At 38.8% G+C, this 18,637-nt stretch overlaps 1 protein-coding gene across 1 annotated transcript; it reads left to right on the top strand.

Moving 5' to 3' along the window:
* Positions 1 to 86: 86 nt before the first annotated feature.
* SUGP2 (SURP and G patch domain containing 2) lies at positions 87 to 17,751 on the top strand. The gene is made up of 10 exons (XM_009331570.1): positions 87 to 201; positions 1,359 to 3,011; positions 3,965 to 4,082; positions 4,784 to 5,292; positions 5,473 to 5,584; positions 6,409 to 6,926; positions 7,845 to 7,909; positions 9,406 to 9,542; positions 12,927 to 13,047; positions 13,239 to 17,751. Exons 1-9 carry the CDS (start codon positions 87 to 89, stop codon positions 13,045 to 13,047), a joined length of 3,348 nt encoding a protein of 1,115 aa, XP_009329845.1. The 3' UTR covers positions 13,239 to 17,751.
* Positions 17,752 to 18,637: the final 886 nt, after the last annotated feature.

Genomic DNA, 18,637 nt, shown 5'->3' with positions numbered 1-18,637 from the left:
GTTAGCGGCTCGGCAGCGGGGGGACCTTCCCCGGCGTCCGTGCCCCGGTCAGGGACGACATTGTGCTGTTTTGCTACAGGATAAAAATGGCCTCTCGGCGGATCACACGGGAGACGTTTGATGCTGTGGTGCAGGACAAAGTTAAAAGGTATCGCATGGACCGAAGTGATACTATAGAGGACACAATCCATCATTTTAAAGGTAATGAAACCCGGGCGTGACGTGCCGTGGATCATACCAGCTATTCCGGTAACAGCTATGTTAGATTTCTTGCCTTCCGTTTATGTGTATTTGCCTGAAACGTGGACTTGTGCTGGTGCTTTTCCACATCCATTTTTATTTCAGAGGTTAATAGCTTGGTATGACTGATGCTATTTCAATGTGGAATGCAAATTCCAGGCAAAAAATTGAATTTCAAACAAAGGAATTCTGTTCAGGCTGCATCAGAGAGTGGGTCCAATTTCAGGGAGGTCTCCGGAGACATCGCTGCAGGATGGAATTCTCTTGATGTCTGATAAGTTAAATAAATGTAGGAGTGCATTTGAAGCCTTTGGGTCCTCGTATTTCATGCTATTTTTGGAGAAAAAGATAAAAGCGGGACATTAATCTAGTGAATGTATACAAAACATGATCTGCAAATTCTTTTATCTTCTAAATTTGATATTTTAAATGTCTAGAAAAATAACTTGGATTACATTCATAGGAACTTGAGAGTTTTAAAATGAGATCTCTTCTGTTTTCTTAAAGTTGTATAAGCGCCAAAGAAATCATTTATTTTAAATACTTAATTTGTTCAAGTATTCTTTACTTTCTGAATTTAACTACTGGAATTAGGGGATAGGGATTCTTGGATACTTTGCAGGGAATTCTAATATTTCTGGCTTTAATGTTATCTTAGATAATTGTGTATGAGTTTGTAGAAAATATGATCTTCTGTTCAACTGTGGAATTCCAACATTCAGTGTGGAAACAGAAAGTGCATGCTTTTGATATTTTTACATCTGAGAAATCTGAGTAAAAGCATTATAAGCACAACATTGCCATCTTCCTAGACCGAGAAAGTTGTGAGCAAGTAGAAAATAGGGTTTATAGCAGAACTTGCGTCTCAGCTTTAGTGAGAGTAGAATTTTTAATAAATTGTTTTGTCGTGCGTGTTTAGGCATTGTTAATCATTTGTTGCTTTTTGCTTATTATGAGTTACTCGATGTATGTAAGAAAGCAAATGGGAATATCCTAAAGTTAGATTTGTGTACTGTTCTTCAGAAGTTGACTCTTGTAAGTGTCTAAATGTGTTTATTAAATTTTTTTCTTAATACTACTTGCGGTGCATTGGTGTATTTGTGGTTTTATCCTTACAGCTCATTCAAGGCCAGTCCCAAGACCAAGATACGAAGATAGTTTTCATGATGATGGAAGGTATACTCATGACAATGCCCAGCACCATCCACATGATGAGTGGAGTGAAGACCCTAGAGATGACTATCCGGGACCTTCTTATAGATCTACTAGTCCTCTCATAAGGAAAGATAACTATTACCATGAACAGTATGGCCGCCCGGCGTCTCGTGACCGGGAATTTGGCCGCCCGGCATCTCGTGACCGGGAGTATGGGCGTCCAGCTTCGCACGATCGGGAGTATGGGCGTCCAGCTTCGCATGACCGGGAGTATGGGCGCCCAGCATCTCACAATCGGGAGTACGGACGCCCAACTTCCCATGAGCGGGAGTATGGGGGCCTGGCTTCTCACGACCAGGACTACGGCCCTCCTGACTCTTGGGAATCCACCGGACCACACGAAACTGACTTTAGTTCTTCGGATATTTTAGGTGATTTTAGATCTCCAGGACTCATGGAAGATGAATATGGCAACATGGAAAATCAGGAGTATGATGTGGACTTTGGAATTCAATCTGACAGCGAGTTCCGACCTCCAATACGGAGGGGCAATATTGGCAGGGGAAGAGCTCTGCGAGGAAAGCGTATTACAAGGGGCGCTGTTAAAACTAAAGTATTCAAAGGAGATATCAAAACTCCCTTAAAGAAATGGAACACTGAAAAGCTGCAACCGGGCCCTGATCAGAAGCCAAATATGCAGCCTGATCAAATGCCAGAAACTGCTGAACGACCTAACCAGAGGCCGGTGACCATCCAGCGCCCTAATCCAAAGTTGCCTCCACGACCTAATCAGAGGCCAACTATAACAACCCAGAGACCTATTCTCAGGCTCCCAAAGCCTGCGCATGTTTTCAGAAATCTCAATTTTGACCTTGTGGACAAATCGGACATTTTTTCAACATTTGGAATAGAAATTATAAAATGGGCTGGGTTTCATGCAATAAAAAATGATGCAGAATTTTCCCGGCTCTTTGGAGCTCTCTTTGAGCTAGAGACAGAAACCTGTGCAAAAATGCTTGCTTCATTCAAATGCTCCTTAAAGCCAGAACACAGAGATTATTGTTTCTTTACTATCAAGAGTTTACAACACGCTGCTCTGAAAACTCCCAAAGTGGACAATGAGTTTTTAAATATGCTATTGGACAAGGGTGCTGTGAAAACAAAGAACTGCTTCTTTGAAATAATAAAACCTTTTGATAAATACATAATGAGGCTACAAGACCGCCTCCTAAAAGGTGTTACACCGCTGCTTATGGCCTGCAATGCTTACGAATTAAGCATAAAGACGAGCGGGTTTGGTAATCCAAGAGAAATGGCAAGTGCTTTTGAGACCACTGTTTCTCTTTGTCGTAAGTCTTTAGCGCTTCTGGGTCAGACCTTCGCGCTAGCATCTGTTTTTAGGCAAGAGAAAATACTTGAAGCCGTAGGGCTCCAGGAGATGGCTCCAGCACCAACACTGTTCCCGAACTTCGATGATTCAACGTTGTTCGGAAGAGAGTACATTGAAAACTTGAAGGCTTGGTTGGAGAAAAGTGGATATCCAATTCAGATGAAAAAAACTGAACCAGAGTCCACAGTACAGCTTAAGAAACCCTCTCCTGACACAAAAGTTAAAAGTGAGTGAACTGTTGTAAGATACTTTGCACTATATAATTTCTTTATTTGTCGCTAGCATTTTGTCTTAATTTTTATGGTTTCATTAGCTCAGGAATTCCTAATTCTGGGAATTCCATGTAAATCCCTAGCAGTGCTCAGGCAGGTAGTAAATACTGTCTGTTGTAGCAATCGCTGTCAGCTTTGTGGATGAAAGCATGTCTCCCTCCCCTCTCCTGCACGTGCTTATACTTTAAATCTAGGATTTTCACCTTGTGCCCTTGGCTGCTTCAGCTGCCCTAACCTCCAGCTTCACAACTTCCTGGTAGGGAGGCCAGGACTACAGCTGTAACTGGCTACATCACACAGTAAGTATTTGCATGTAAGCAAAGTTGGAGACGTTGCCGTTACCGCATTTATCAGATGCAGGCGTATTTCTTTGAAGTTGTTTATATACTACCATCTGTAGGAATACTATCTCCTCTACCGTATTGGGCCATCTAGTTCACCCTCTCTAAAGCATTCTTACTCGTTACTATACTCATCTGGTTTTTCCTAATTGAACTTCAGATACTTTCGCAGGGAGGTCTTGCAGCACTGACGCTGAAAGACTAATAATTTGCAACTCTCCCCCTCAGAGTGCTGTTCAAATATCCTTATTTTGCACAAAATCCTTTTGGTGCAGTACGTAATTTCCATTTAAAGGATGGCTTAACTTGCCCAGGATGGCAAAGGATAAGTTTCTTAAACCACAGTGCTTCTCATAATAAACTGTTCTAGAATCTGAGTTGAGTTGAGAAAACAATTGGAAAGTTTCTGAGGTTTCCTTAATTTATTCTAGTATTAAGTGCAGCCTTTTTTGTATTAATATGTTGAAAAATTGCAAATGTCAGTGTGTCAAAGAATAACAAAGACGACATATTGATACACTGTTGATGAGAATAATACAATGACTGCATTTTATTTCTTCCTACAGCCCCACAGCGAGCTGATCGGAAAGTTGTAGAGACAATTGAACAGCTAGTGAATAGCATTGTTTCAGGAACCTTGTCTGCCAAAGAGAGAAATGCTCAGAAGAACTGTCCTGAATATTGGTAGGTGTGTTTGAACAGTATGTTGTAATACTACTCTCTGCTGAAGATACTTGGAATATATTTACTTAAATTCAGTATTTCACTCAATGGGTGTAAGATCAAAGCCTATTGTGTATTTAATCAGACATTTTGAAAATGTTTCCTCAGGTAATTATACTTCCTGATATCCCTGGAAATTGTCCTGTTGCTTCCGTTTTGTCTAGTAGACCACGTTCCTTTTGATCTGTCAATAATGACTGTATGTCAGTCCAAATACAAGATGTTAAAAGCAGTTTACATTTACAAGATGAAAATAGTAAGCAAATGTAGTTAATATAAACATACAGTAAGGTAACAGGCTTACGGATCTAGGTTCTATGAATAATGTTGGAAAAGGAAAGCTGAGACACTTCCAAGTGTAATGATCTCTTAACATGACAGTATCTTTTCATGTGTGAATTGCAGCATAGCTGATTAATTACTAGCCAAATGATTTATGTCAAAACCCTCCATCATTTATTTGCTTGGCATATTTACTTACTGCTTTAGAAGTGGAGTTGGCTGTTACTCTGAGAAAAACCTATGCAGGGTAACATTCATGTAGCAACTTGTGTAGACCCCTGGAAAAAAGGATCAATTGCTACTGAGTTTCTCATCTGAGAATTTGGGATTAGTTGTGCTTTCAGCTTAGGCTTTCATTTTATTTATATGATTTTATTTAGGTTCTTGTCTGATGAAGATAGTCTAGAATACAAGTATTACAGACTGAAGTTATCGGAGATGCAAAGGCGGACATCATCTGGAAAGGAAGTGGGTGGTGAGGGCAGAACACTAGAAGAATCTGCAACAGAATCAGTCAGGGCCATGTTGTATGCCAGGAAAGTTGCAAGTATTAAGAGAAGGCTATTTAAAAGAAAAAGGCTTGGAATTATCACACAACATGGTATTCGAGGAAGGAAGGTGAGGAGAGCAACCACAGGGACACAGACTGTGCTTTCAGCTGGTACGGTGCTGAAGCACCAAGACAAGCATCTTCAAGGTTCAGTCCAGTCAAAGCCTTCTGTATCAGAAACCAGCCTGTCTGAGAAGAATTCTTCCCTCGATACAACCTCATCCTCACAATGTGCCGCCAGTTCAGAGTTGTCTCTGCCAGCAGAAGAAAGGGCAGATTCTGAGGATTTATTAGCGCCACCTGAACTTTTCCCACCGTTGTCCTCTCAGTTTCCTGATGGTAAGTGCAGATTCAAGATCAGATTGTAAATTATATGAGAAAAAAATTGCATAGAATGTTCTGCTGGAAGTGCTAAAAATCATTTATTTTGCTAAAGGTGATATTTCTCAACTGTATTGACCTTCCTGTGATGCATATTCTGTATGAAGCTATAGATAACAAGCATTCTGTTTCTTGCAGTGGATGCTAAAACAATGGAAACTGCTGAGAAGCTTGCCAAGTTTGTTGCTCAGGTAGGACCAGAAATTGAGCAGTTCAGCATAGACAACAGTGCAGATAACCCAGATCTTTGGTGAGTAACCTGCGCATTTATCTGTGTAAATGAGCCAATAAGAAAAATCAAAATACATCTAAACAATTATGAAAGAAATATTTCCTTTTATTATTTGTTGAGATGTATGCTTTTATTCAATGTGTTAAGGAAGAGAGGGTTTTGAGCAATACTCCCTGTTGTCCTGCTCAGCACCTCCATTAATGGTGAATATCTGAAATATCTAAGAAAGAAAAACACTTCTCCCGAATGCGGACATGCACTGATACATGTATTTTTTCTTTTATATCTTAAGTAATCAGCTTGCATCTTGAAACAGTGTTCTGCCAAAGTATTTTCAATCTTATTATTTTTTTGAGGCTTTGATTACAGTGGCCTAAGTGCTCTAGTATAAATTAGCACGGTTATTTTTTCTTCTAGTCATACTATGCCAACAAAAATGGAGCCCTATTATCTCTTCTGTCTCTCAGAATCAATACACCTATTTCCACATAGACTGCATGACTGAAATTTGGAAGACCTGAATTCTCTTCTGGGGTCTGCTGTTTGCCTTCTGGGTCATCCAGAGTTAGCATCTTGTCTTAGTTTCTCCATCTATATAATGAAGATAATTGTACTGAATTCTTTACAACACGGTTTGAGAAGTGCTGTTAAAAAGCAGTCTGTAAGAACTGAGGGGAATGATTGCTGTTTGTAGTACGTGTTGGGGAATCCTGCAGTTCTACAGAAACACACCTGGAATATCCCTTCAAAAAATTAATAAGATATTTATTTCTAATGTCTTGCTTCATGCTAGCTGAAGAAAATATCTTTCTGACACTATTTTCACTGTAATTTTTGGTCAGGTTTCTACAGGATCGAAACAGTTCTGCTTTCAAATTTTACCGAATGAAAGTCTATGAGTTATGTCCATCTATTAACTTCAGTGCTGTGTCAGAAGCAACTGATGCTGGGGAAGGTGCTAAACCTGAAGAGAGAAATTTGGATATTTCAGAAGAGGAGGAGGATGAAGAAGAGGAGGAAGAAGATAATGAGGAGGAAGCTGAGTTTGAGGAGGATACCTCCCAGCCTTTGGAAGAAATGGAAATGGAGCAAGCAGAGGAGGGAGAAGAGGATGACATGTCAGCAGGTAGAAGTGTGGAAAACCTAGCTGAAGAGATGATTTCCAAAACAGGAGAGGAAATTTCAACAGGTGAAATGCAGCTAGCCGCATCATCTGATGGTGCTATACCAAATCTGTCGACACAGGCATCAACTCCTGCTCCTGGTACCCTATTTCCTCGCAAACGAATCAGCAGCAAGTCTCTGAAAGTTGGTATGATTCCTGCATCTAAAAGGATTTGCCTCATAGAAGAACCAAAAGGTGAGTGTTACTTAAAAGATATTTTGTAGGTATCAGTACAGAATTCCTGATTTTTATGTACTTTGTTACTGACTGTTATTGGCTAAGAGAATTACATTTCTTTAATAAAAAATGAATACAATGTTCATTTTAAAGGTTCATTCAACTGACAAAGGCAATCTGAATAAATTGTGTAACAGTTTTGTATTATAGCGCAATAGCAAAGTTTGCATCAAACATCATTCCTCAAATATTCTTGAAGTATATGTGAATGTTAACCTCTGCCTGCTGCTTAAAAAAACTCACACTAGTAGTTCTTGTGGGGTTTCTTTTATGTGTGTATGGAAGGTTTAACAGACTTTATAGCACTGAACATATTTTGAGTGTTTGACTAAATATATTTAGGCTGTGGATTTGCCCGTCAAATTTTGTCAAGATGGCCACAATGGGGATGGGTCGTGATATTCCAAGAATCGAGAGATAAGTAGCTTAAAACTGATCATATGTGCTCTGCAGCTACTTTAACAAATGTCTCGTCTTTGCATAATGATTTTTATTGATGAAGGTTGTCATTTGTGATATGAAAATGATGTACAATAACCTCATTTAAGTCCAGTCTGAATTTTCTATCAGGGTATTACAGAAGCTCAGGGAAATGAAAGATCTAAAGTCCTTATAGTATATCATCCATCACTGTATTGCTGGCATGATATGTCCAAACCTACATACATGCATTTCTAATTACCTTTTTTGTGGCAGAGGGGGAAAAAAAGTCTTACCATTTCTTTTTTTTTTTTTTTTTAATTCTGATCTTTCTTGTTGGTTCTGATTTTAGGCCAAGGCATTGAGTTAAGAGTCCCACTTGAGATGTACTTTTGGAGTTCTGTATTAAAATTGGTTTTCTTTACAGCTGAATTTTGTCTTTGATTTGACTTGCAGTGCATGAACCTGTCAGAATTGCTTATGATAGGCCTCGTGGTTGCCCAGTTACAAAGAAGAAGAAGGTAAAGAACTCCTCTGGTTTGCCATTGTATTCTGAGAATCAACTGCCGTTACAAGAGACAGCCTCTGAAAATGTGTTATTGCCATAAAATCGAATTAAAACCTGAAGAGCCTGATCCTGAAAAAGACTGGACTAAATTATGTGTGTATGGAAGGTTTAACAGACTTTATAGCACTGAACATATTTTGAGTGTTTGACTAAATATATTTAGGCTGTGGATTTGCCCGTCAAATTTTGTCAAGATGGCCACAATGGGGGTGGGTCGTGATATTCCAAGAATCGAGAGATAAGTAGCTTAAAACTGATCATATGTGCTCTGCAGCTACTTTAACAAATGTCTCGTCTTTGCATAATGATTTTTATTGATGAAGGTTGTCATTTGTGATATGAAAATGATGTACAATAACCTCATTTAAGTCCAGTCTGAATTTTCTATCAGGGTATTACAGAAGCTCAGGGAAATGAAAGATCTAAAGTCCTTATAGTATATCATCCATCACTGTATTGCTGGCATGATATGTCCAAACCTACATACATGCATTTCTAATTACCTTTTTTGTGGCAGAGGGGGAAAAAAAGTCTTACCATTTTTTTTTTTTTTTTTTTTTTAATTCTGATCTTTCTTGTTGGTTCTGATTTTAGGCCAAGGCATTGAGTTAAGAGTCCCACTTGAGATGTACTTTTGGAGTTCTGTATTAAAATTGGTTTTCTTTACAGCTGAATTTTGTCTTTGATTTGACTTGCAGTGCATGAACCTGTCAGAATTGCTTATGATAGGCCTCGTGGTTGCCCAGTTACAAAGAAGAAGAAGGTAAAGAACTCCTCTGGTTTGCCATTGTATTCTGAGAATCAACTGCCGTTACAAGAGACAGCCTCTGAAAATGTGTTATTGCCATAAAATCGAATTAAAACCTGAAGAGCCTGATCCTGAAAAAGACTGGACTAAATCTGAGGAGAGCCATGGCTGCTGTTGTCTTTTAACTGCCCGTGTCAAAATTAAACAATTTATGATTAGAGCGCTATTGACAGCTGTGTGTTAATCTTGTCTCCTATTTTAAAAAAAATAAATCAGTGCAGTGCTGTGTGGAAAATATGTTGTAATTTTCCAGAATTGGTGAGAGACGCTATTTGACTGCTGCTGTATTTGTAATAGGGATTCAGTCATCAGATCATTCAATATTTGTTATTAAAAAACATAAATACCTTTTAAAATATGAAGGTGTAGTCTTTGCTATTTTAATAATGTAATTAAACAGTTTGAGAACCTGAAAGAAATTTGTTAATTCTTTTTTTAAACTGGCAAGGCAGATATTTACTCTTTGATAGACTTTTTCTGTGTAGCTAGGGAAGTGCTGCTTAGAAGATATTTCTGTATATCCAGAAATTCAAACACACTTAGTTTATAGGGTTGGTTGGGGTTTTTTGAAGGATTTTTAATACATGATCTCCCTGTATAACAAAAATCCCTTTGTTTTTCTGGTTTTTTCCTCTCTGCAGAAACCAAAAGATTTAGAATTTTCACACAAGAAACTGACAAACAGGAATGTGGGTTTCCAGATGCTTCAGAAGATGGGCTGGCAAGAAGGACATGGCCTTGGTACACGAGGAAAAGGAATCAGAGAGCCTGTAAAAGTGTATGTAATGGGAACACACTACAGAAATTTGGCAGCTCTGGAAAAGGCTGGGATTCTAATAGTAACTATGTTTATCTAACCCACCTAGATGTGGCCAGCTCAGTGTTTTGTTTCCCTCTTGACGCTGGCCTCTGGCCTCAGCACAGCTGAGCGTGGAGACTTCACGCGTTTTTCTGGCCAGGCTGGGCAAAGTCTGGTCTGGAAGGTGGCTGTTTCTTGCCATCCAATTTGACATCACTGAGGGCTACAGCATGAATGCTGCAGCGTGCAGACACTTTCTAAAGATATATGGGTGCCCCTGTTCTTCAGGAGGTGTTTTTTTGTTGTTTTTTTAACACATAGTAGTATCCTGGGGATCTCTTTGCTACCACGCCAGGTACATAATATACAAATAGACTTTACGAATGTCATACACAGTACTCCTAGGTTTAAGCAACAAATTTATTTTCACTCTAATTATGTGATTCATTCCGCTGCATACTGAAAGAGGTAAGTGCATCTGCCAGAAGGTAAGTGTGCTTTTTCCTTTAAAATACACTTTTGTTTTTGAATCTTCATTTTGTCTTTTAAAGTTGCTGTATCCGGTGTCCACTGCTGCCAACACGGAGAATGGATAATACCTCCTCCAACTCCCTGACTGAATAAGGAGGCAGAAACTATTTATTTCTCTCTGAACCCATATGACATGCTTTCTAGTCCACACACGTAGTCTGTGGTTTAACAGTCTTCTTTCTCCAGGGATTTCTATTTTCTCTTCATGCCTTGGACAGTACTGGTCGTTTTAGTTGGTGGGATACTTCTGGTGGTTTGCTTTCTTTTTTCCTTAGTGCTCCCTGTGGTCCAGTGGCCATCACTATTTTTTCCGCATTTCCTTCTTCAGCAGCAAACGGACAATGAGAAAGCAGCTTACTTCGTCTGTAGCTCTCCTGTGTTCACCAGGGTTAGAACCTTGGTTCTTAACCTCAAAACTTGTTGGGACCAAATATATGAGTAATTTTTTTGTTTCTGTAGCTCCTGGCACAAGCGTCGCTGCACAGCTAATCATGAGCTATTTAATTGTATCTGGTCTGACAGTTAGCCCACCACATTTGAAAAGTTTCTGGCCATCTTTAAGAACTGCATTTTTAATATGTGAAAATACAGTTTTTCCAGCTCGAGTCCATTGCTATGTCCCTCTTGTAAAGACACCTGCAAAGAGTAGTGAAGAACTGCTTTCTGCACCTCTTACAAAAACTTGTTGACGTTTTCTGTAATGTAGAGAGAACTCCATATTATTGATTATTTTCCCGGCATGCACCTCCTCTTTACTTTCCCATCAAAGTCATTCTTCGGACAACACTTTGGGACAATCTCAGTGAGGATGAAACCAGTGCAATTTAACATTTTGCTTTCTCTTGTTAGTTGCTTTGATACAGTGCAGGGTTGGGGTTTTTTTCATTTAGTAATCTGTAGCCTCTACTCTTTCCTCCCCTTTTGAAAACTACCAGCTTTTCTACTGATGACTTGTTTAAAAGTCCACATGCTGTCTAATCTCATTCTCTGAGCAAAAAGGGATGGATTAATAATTGGAGACACTCCAATTCTAGTGTAGAGCATATCTCAATCATTATATAACACTGGTATCTAAAACTGATGTATTCAAGCACATCAGTTGTGCATATACATCAGCACACAAAGAAACTTGAGGCCCTTTTTTGCTAGGAAAGCTTAAAGCTTGTCTTTGGCTATGAGAGCAAGTCATATTTGCAGGTTTGAGGAGATTTTTATTTATGTTACTGTAAAAGATACATGAACTGCATGGTGACTCCTTATGGAAATGATGGGTCCAGAAATTTTAAATGGAGTTTCATGGTTAGTCTTGTGAGCTGTTCCCTGTCTTCAGAACTAATTTGTCACAGCTGTGGGTCCGACCGAGTCTATGGTTCAAGAGATGTTTTAAAAAAAAAAACAACAAAACCAAACCAAAATCAAAATGCACTCAAAGGCAGAACACCGTTATGGGATAGACCCTCCTCTGAGTAATTATCTCATGTCTTTGATTAGTTTTTTTTATTCTGAAAGTAATCTAGAAGAGGAACTGTGCTGCAAATAGAAAAACAAAACTTTCTGTTTGGAAGTATGAAGCAACCGTTGTGTAATGGAAACAGCAAATGAAGAGAGTGTGCTTCAAATAGGTCATACTATAAAAGGTGAAAAAAGCAAAGTTTTGAGAGGTCTTTTAGGTGACTTTACTTCTAACCATAATTTAAAACGTAACTTAACTTGATCATACAGCTGCCAAGTCAGACTCTGTACCATTCAGAAGAAAAAACAGCACCCAGGATTTCTACTGTGGACTATAAAGTTGAATTTGCTTTTTAGAGTCTGTGAATATTCTTTTAGAATTGCACAACAATCTCCTTGGCTTAAGTGGACCTGTTATTACAGAAATTGGATAAGAATCTTTTTTCTTTATTCTACTTAAGGTCCTCAGATTTTACCCTGATAGCACAGAAATCCCAATTTCGGTACACGGGGCAATTTAAATTTTCTTACTTCACATAATGAAATCTTTAATAGAGAATACTAATGTAACTGACTTGGAGGATAAAACTGGCACAGAGGATCATTCCTGTGGCAGAGGTTTCATTAATCTTAGCTTTGTAATGTCTACGTTCTATGCACATAGCCTGGAGAAAGAGATGGTTTTAATTATTTGTATCTCTGCATTCTTGTGGGTCGTCCTCTCCATCTACTTCCAGGGCAGAAAGTTGTTTTGATATTGTTGAGGCCTGTCTGCTTCTGTTGGCACGTTTGGATGAAGAGAGATGAGTTAACGACTCATTTTTCTTGGAAGGGCAGGAGCTCCAGGTTTTGTCTGTGATGTGTGTCCTACAAGACTTCAGCTTGCTTTGTGTGCTAGAAATTTTAAGCAAGAAGCATTATGTTCCCTTGGTAAAAATTTCATCTTTTATCCAGAGTCATGTGGCGTTTCCTACTCATTCCTCAAAGTCTCTGACTTCTGTCATTTTTTAAATGTAAGAAATAGGGCAATTTTTGCCATCTTTTCAACAGAGGATCCTATCTACCATGAATAAAGTGGTTAATACAAGAGTTCGTGTAAGAATTCGATCTGTTAGATGACTATTATCTTCACTGCTCCCTTAATGACATAGGAGCATTTTCTTCTGGTGGGTATTTGCATGTGTAATGGGAGGTGGGAATTGTTTTATAGTTGATCTGGTGTGCCAGGTACCAAGCTTCCGCTCCCCTCCTCCCCCAAATGAAGCAGAATTACTCTTCACTTGAATTGTGTCTATGTTGGAAACTATTGTTTAGATCTCTTCTGCACATTGTCAAATGTAACAGAAACAGAGTGTTCTAACTATTCATTTTACTCCCTAGGGGTGCTACCTCTGCAGGGGAGGGCTTGGGTGTTGCAGGGGAAGAAAATAAAGAAGATGCATTTGATGTTTTCCGTCAAAGAATGATACAAATGTACAGGCAGAAAAGAGCAAGTAAATAGGTATGTGCAATGGACGCCTCTGGTTTATGAATTCCTGCAAACATTAAAATACCAGGGTTTTTTAAGTCTTCCTTTACCAAGAAAATATTACTGTTTCCATGAGTATATCTGGCTTCTTAACATTTCATGAAAATCCAGACCTACGTTGAACTGCTTTGAACTGCTGAATTACCCCAAATCTTACTTTCTAGGTTTGACATAAGAGACTGGCTCGCTAGAAAGTGCACGGATATGCAAAGGCTGCTGTATGAAAGATCTTCAGCAGAGTATGCCAGTATGAAGAACACTTTGTTCTATAGTAGTGGACTTGAATACTAATGTATTAAAACGTTTTCCAAGATTAAAGTTAGTCTTGTATTTAATAGTGCAAGCTAACAACTTGGATGTCATCTTCTGAGGAAGAAACAACTGATTTTGTTCTCGGAAGTGCCTGTTTACCTCTCTCTTTGGCCAAGTTTGCCTGTTTTGTGATGAGATGGCTTACCAAAAAAAAACGGAAAAAGCAACATGAAAAATATGACTAGCCTGGTTTGGCTCTGATCCTTTCTGAAGCCAAGAATCTTCTCAAATTCAGATCTTCTTGCAAGGGAGTTCAGATTTTATTTTACTACATTTTATTGATGGGCTAATCTTCTGATCTACTTCTGGAGTCTGCATAAAGCAGTTTCCTTTCCTCCATACACCAATTTTAAGAAGAGTCTTTACCTGCGTGCTTATTTTGTATAGGATTCTAGACTTTAAGTGTAGGATGAATAACTGAGTTCATCTGAGTCTGAGAACACTAAACTCTTCCTTGAAAACCTCGGCTGCTAAGGTTTTTCATTGTAATGAACAAGTAGTACATATTTAAGTGTACTTTTTGGTTTTACACAAATTTGCAGCTCTTCTCCAACAAATTCTTGAATAATTTCTTTCCTTCTCAAAGAAGTTTAAGCCATGAGCAGGTGCAATTCATGTGTCAGCAGAAAATACTGAAGAAAATACTTGGAAGTCAGATATTCGGAAGTCATCTGGAAGTGGATCATCAGTTTTATAAGACCATCAGTTTAGAGAGCCATTTCTGTTTCTATTAAATTTGATTTCCAGAAGTTTTTACTGAAAAATCCCAAGAAATAAGACAAAAAGCTTGTACTTTTAAGGGACTATTCCAGAACTTACTGAAAGAGAAGACTGGATTAATCTGCTGTGCTTCAACAAAAAGCATTACCTAACTGCTTGGTGAAGCAGTTCTGAAGGCATGAAAGATTTAGCAGTGTTACCACAAATAAACGTTCAAGGTCTGATCATTCATCTTTTCCCGACTTGCACATCAATAAGGGATCTGTGACTGGATTACTGGAAGTGACAGAATTTAATATCGCACTTTTTAGTGTACTCATTCTCCATCATTACCTTTCTAAAACTAGTCAAAAGTCTTCACTTGAATGTTGTAGTACCAAAACCTACTTCACTGAAGTTTTCTTTAAAGAGTTTATCTTGAGCTGACGCATGTTTTGCTTACTAGGAGTGAGTGCTGTCTTGCTGTTGTTTTCATCCTGCACCATGCTTCTTGTAGAGCAAAGAGCTTGTGGTACACCACTAATAGCACCCCACAGTAATGTGGCAGCGTCTCAAGTTCCTAACTGACAAATATGCAAGAAAACGTGTTCTTCAGTTATCAACTTGCCTGTGCCTGCTGTTTAAAGAACAAAATGATATTCTTTCTCCATTAAAAACCCTGCTGGTTGAAAGGGAGTGTCTTCATTTTCATTCTGTAGCAACAACCTTTTCCTTGCTTGTAACAACCAGTTTTAGTTTATGAGTGCAAGGGTTTTTTTTTTCTTTACTGTATGGGTCTTTGAAACCATGAGAACAAAATCATGTCGCAGTGTAATTTTCTGATCACTCAGTTTCAGTTGCCTTGAAGCATATAATCACGAAATAAAACCACCATGGCAGGTATAGAAAAATATGCTGGTAGTTCTGTTTTTCCATGAACATCACGTGTGTCTTCACCTTTACATGACAAGAAGTTGAAGCACGAAGGCTATACATACAAATAAGTTTATCTGGTTGTCAGACTTGATTAAGGACATTTGATAGCCCAGACATTTCTCATAGGCTTTACTTGGAGATATTTAAAATCCTTAAACGTTTTGGACCACGGGCTACTTGAAAGATCATCAATTACAGCATTTGGCAGTGTATGGTTACCTGTTAAATTCCTGTTTGGGTGTGTTCTTCACTGCCCCTCTTTCTTTCCTGTGCCTAATTAGCAGTTACGCAGTGTAAAACTTGAGCCTTTTGAAAAGGAGATCTGCCAGTCACAGTCTGTTTTAGAATGACGCTCTGGAACCAATACTGTTGGCCTCTGATTTATTTCTCAGACCCACTCAGAGGGTTTAGCTTTTCTTTTAGTTTCATTGATGAAGCTGCCAGTGTTCACAATTTTTATTTCCCTGCAAACTTCCAGTTCACCTCTTCTTTCACATTTACATTTTGGAAGGATTCTTGATTATATGTTACACTATTTGCAGAAAGGCACAAGGCGAAGTGTAGTTTCACACTAGATTGAAATCCACTCTCTCAGACCCAGATCAGCATTCTGCGCTGCTCTGATTTAACCTGAGTTTGTGGGGCATAGTACCATTCGGGGTGCATTTCCTAAACACCTGCTTACCCAATCTGGGAAAATTGTTGGTATCCAGATTGGAGAATGGTACCGTCCTTTCTGAGTGCAATTCAATTCAGAGTACAATGCTGTCTTGAGAATAAAGGTGAACGTTGGGAAAATCTTAATTTGCTACCCTGGATGACTGTAGTATGGTCTGTCTTTCTTGTGCCAAACTTTAATTTTGGACAAGGTATCAGCAGAGCAGTACTGGTGCTGAGATTCCAGTGTTGCTCTCAAGTGGGTTAGCGTTTGCCACTTGTATCTTGTTTTACCAAGAGATGACCTTACACTCCTTTTGCAAAAGGAATTTCCTTTTATTTTGACCTGCTTTTGCAGGCAGTTCTGAGTTGAAAAATTTAAATACTTGTACATGTGAAACATTTGTTATGCAGACACATTGCCTTGTTTAAAGTTTACTAGCTTCTTTTCTGTTATTTTAGTTCCAGGCTCTCTTCCATGAAGACTGCAAGCTTCAGTGAACATTTTAACTAACTTCAGTGGTGTGTCTACTGTCTTTTGGTTGGTTTTTGCCATTAATCTTGTAGAGCAATTTGCTAGTTTCTGTTCCGTGCAAATTGGCAGTAGTGCTAAGCTAGTAACAATTAGATGCTTATGTTATTGGATAACTGACATTTCTTTTTAGTGTAAGTAAACATGTTAGCATTGTTAATCTTTTAATATCTGCAATAAATATAGAACTAAACAATTTCTGGTTTAAATGTTTTGCTTGTGAATTTGGCCATTTGTAAGAGATATGCATCATTTTGGCACTAACAAGTGGAATTGAGATTATGCAGTGTTACGTTAGTGTAAAGCAGGATTTCATAGTGTACGAGGGAAGAAAGGTCCCTCTGTTTCTGTGCTGCTACACGTCTCTGTTGAGAATACCCACTAAATCATTTCTTAGTTACTTTTTCATGTGGCTTCTAGTGCATTAAATCCATACACAACAGTGTTACTTTCCACATGAACACCAAAACCGTCGTGCCCCAGATAGAATGCAAGAGGTTTACCCTTTATTCACGTATCCCAGGAATTAGTTGTCTCTCTGATTTTCTTGGTGTACTGACTTTAAAACAGCAAAACTTTCTCTTTACATACGTGTGTGGTTTACTGTTGCCTTTAAATTCAAATTCCTTTTTTAGACAGGATATGAGGGGGAAAATTGCAACGAACTGAAATTTAACACTGGTGCAGCCGCCTTCTATCGAGAGGTAAAGTGAGAGTGTTCATTTGCGAAAGATACCAGCCAGGTCTCCTGTCCCTTGCTTTTACACTGACAGCTAGGAAAAGCTTTACAGAGGCAAGTTCAAGCCCTGGCTACACCTTTTTCCTCCTTTTCCTTCAAAAATTTATTATACGTTAAGGACCTGGTTCTAGAAGAAAGGACGTTTGCTCTCGTTGGAGAGAAATGAGGAGATCCCCATTTTGGGGGAGGTGCCCTGACAGAGTCAGAGAACTACAGTCAATAATACACTGTTTGGAGTAATTGTGTTGGACTAAAAGAGATGTTTTCTCTTTTTTTTTTGCCTTCAAAGCTTTTCTTTGGTGTAATACCAATGACATTTTTCCTATTTATTTTTGGGGGTTTTTTAGAAGACACTACAGCATCCTTAGTGTGAACACTTAATCTGTGCTGAGATGTTACTTCTCAAAATCAATGTACAGTATTTTTTTCTATTGATATTCTGTTCTGCTTTAAAGTTAATCCTGATGTATTGTGCCCAAAGAAAGTCTGGACTCAGAAATTCAAACACTGTTATTTTGGATTGTCTTCTATCCTACAAGCAGGTGTATTTTCTAATTAAAAATGAATTCGTGAAAGTCCTGTATCATCTTTAATTCTGCATATCTCATGACTGAGTGGCCAATCACAACCAGACTGTAGATTTGAGCAATAATAAACACCTTAAATGAGAATATGCTCAAAGAACAATAGGGTACTTCTGAAATAAATAGTTTTTGTGAACCTTGTTAAGTAGGTAACTTGCTGAATTGCAGCAAGTGTGGAAAATGTTTGCATTATCTGTGGGCAATAAAGTTACTGCTGTTTAAGAAAGCGCTAGCACAGAGTGTGTTCTCTTCAGCTTTTTGTGCCTAATTCATGTCGTTAGAAGGTTGTGCTGATTTCCTTTAAAATTATTTCCTAGACAAGACTTTGAAGAGGAAGGCGTATTTCATTATCCTGCCACTGGGTAATAAAGCAATAGTAAAGCAGCAAATACAAAGCAATAAAATCTAATTTTTACAACAGCTGCCTCTTTGGCAGAAGTTCTTTATAGACAATTGATTTGTGGGGTTAACAAAAGTTCTATCTTTGAACAGTTTACAAGACGTATTTCAGAAACCGGAACTATTGTTGGATGGGAAATAAGAATTTTGAAAAACAATCTAAAATGCGAGATCATTGCGAGGTCACACAACACAAACATGAAAAGAGAATCCGTAAGTTCTGGCTTTATTTGATGCCTTATCGGTTGCTGTGTGTTATTTACCGATGCCAGTGGGAGGAAGGATAGCAGAGGGCGTTAGGCCAAGTTCTCGTTTGTCGTGTACACCGAGCACAGAAAAACCCATGGTTTATTTTACTGTTCAAGCCTGGTAATTAAATCCGAGTCACTAAGAGGATGCAGATCAGTTTTCATCCAGATGCAAACGTAAATTACGTGCGTTTCACAAAACTGAACATAAATACCCAAGATAAGTTGTGTAGGAGTGTAATTTGACGCAGAGAAAAGCAAGTGTTCCTCCCGCGCCTCAGCAGGAGGTTCCATACGCTGGTCCCGCCACGGTGATCTAGTGAGAAGCCAAACGTTAGGACAGGTAGCGGGCGGGACGGGCTTTACGGTGAAGCGAGGAGCACGGTTTTGTTCCGGTTTCTCCTTAGGTCTCCGTACAGCCCCGAGCCGAGGGGAGGTCGGTACCTCCGTTTCACAG

This window comes from Pygoscelis adeliae, unplaced genomic scaffold, assembly GCF_000699105.1.
Source record: "Pygoscelis adeliae isolate BGI_AS28 unplaced genomic scaffold, ASM69910v1 Scaffold419, whole genome shotgun sequence".
NCBI classification, from domain to species: Eukaryota; Metazoa; Chordata; class Aves; order Sphenisciformes; family Spheniscidae; genus Pygoscelis; species Pygoscelis adeliae.
The sequence above is the reverse complement of the archived record's forward strand: the minus strand, read 5'-3'. Positions and strand labels throughout refer to the sequence as shown.

Excerpts from the sequence above, each read along its gene's own strand:
- SUGP2 (XM_009331570.1), top strand. The coding sequence starts at position 87 with ATGGCCTCTCGGCGGATCACACGGGAGACGTTTGATGCTGTGGTGCAG. Across the intron at positions 6,927-7,844 it reads CCTCATAGAAGAACCAAAAG|TGCATGAACCTGTCAGAATT; the intron begins GTGAGTGTTACT and ends TTTGACTTGCAG. Across the intron at positions 9,543-12,926 it reads ATCAGAGAGCCTGTAAAAGT|GGGTGCTACCTCTGCAGGGG; the intron begins GTATGTAATGGG and ends TTTACTCCCTAG.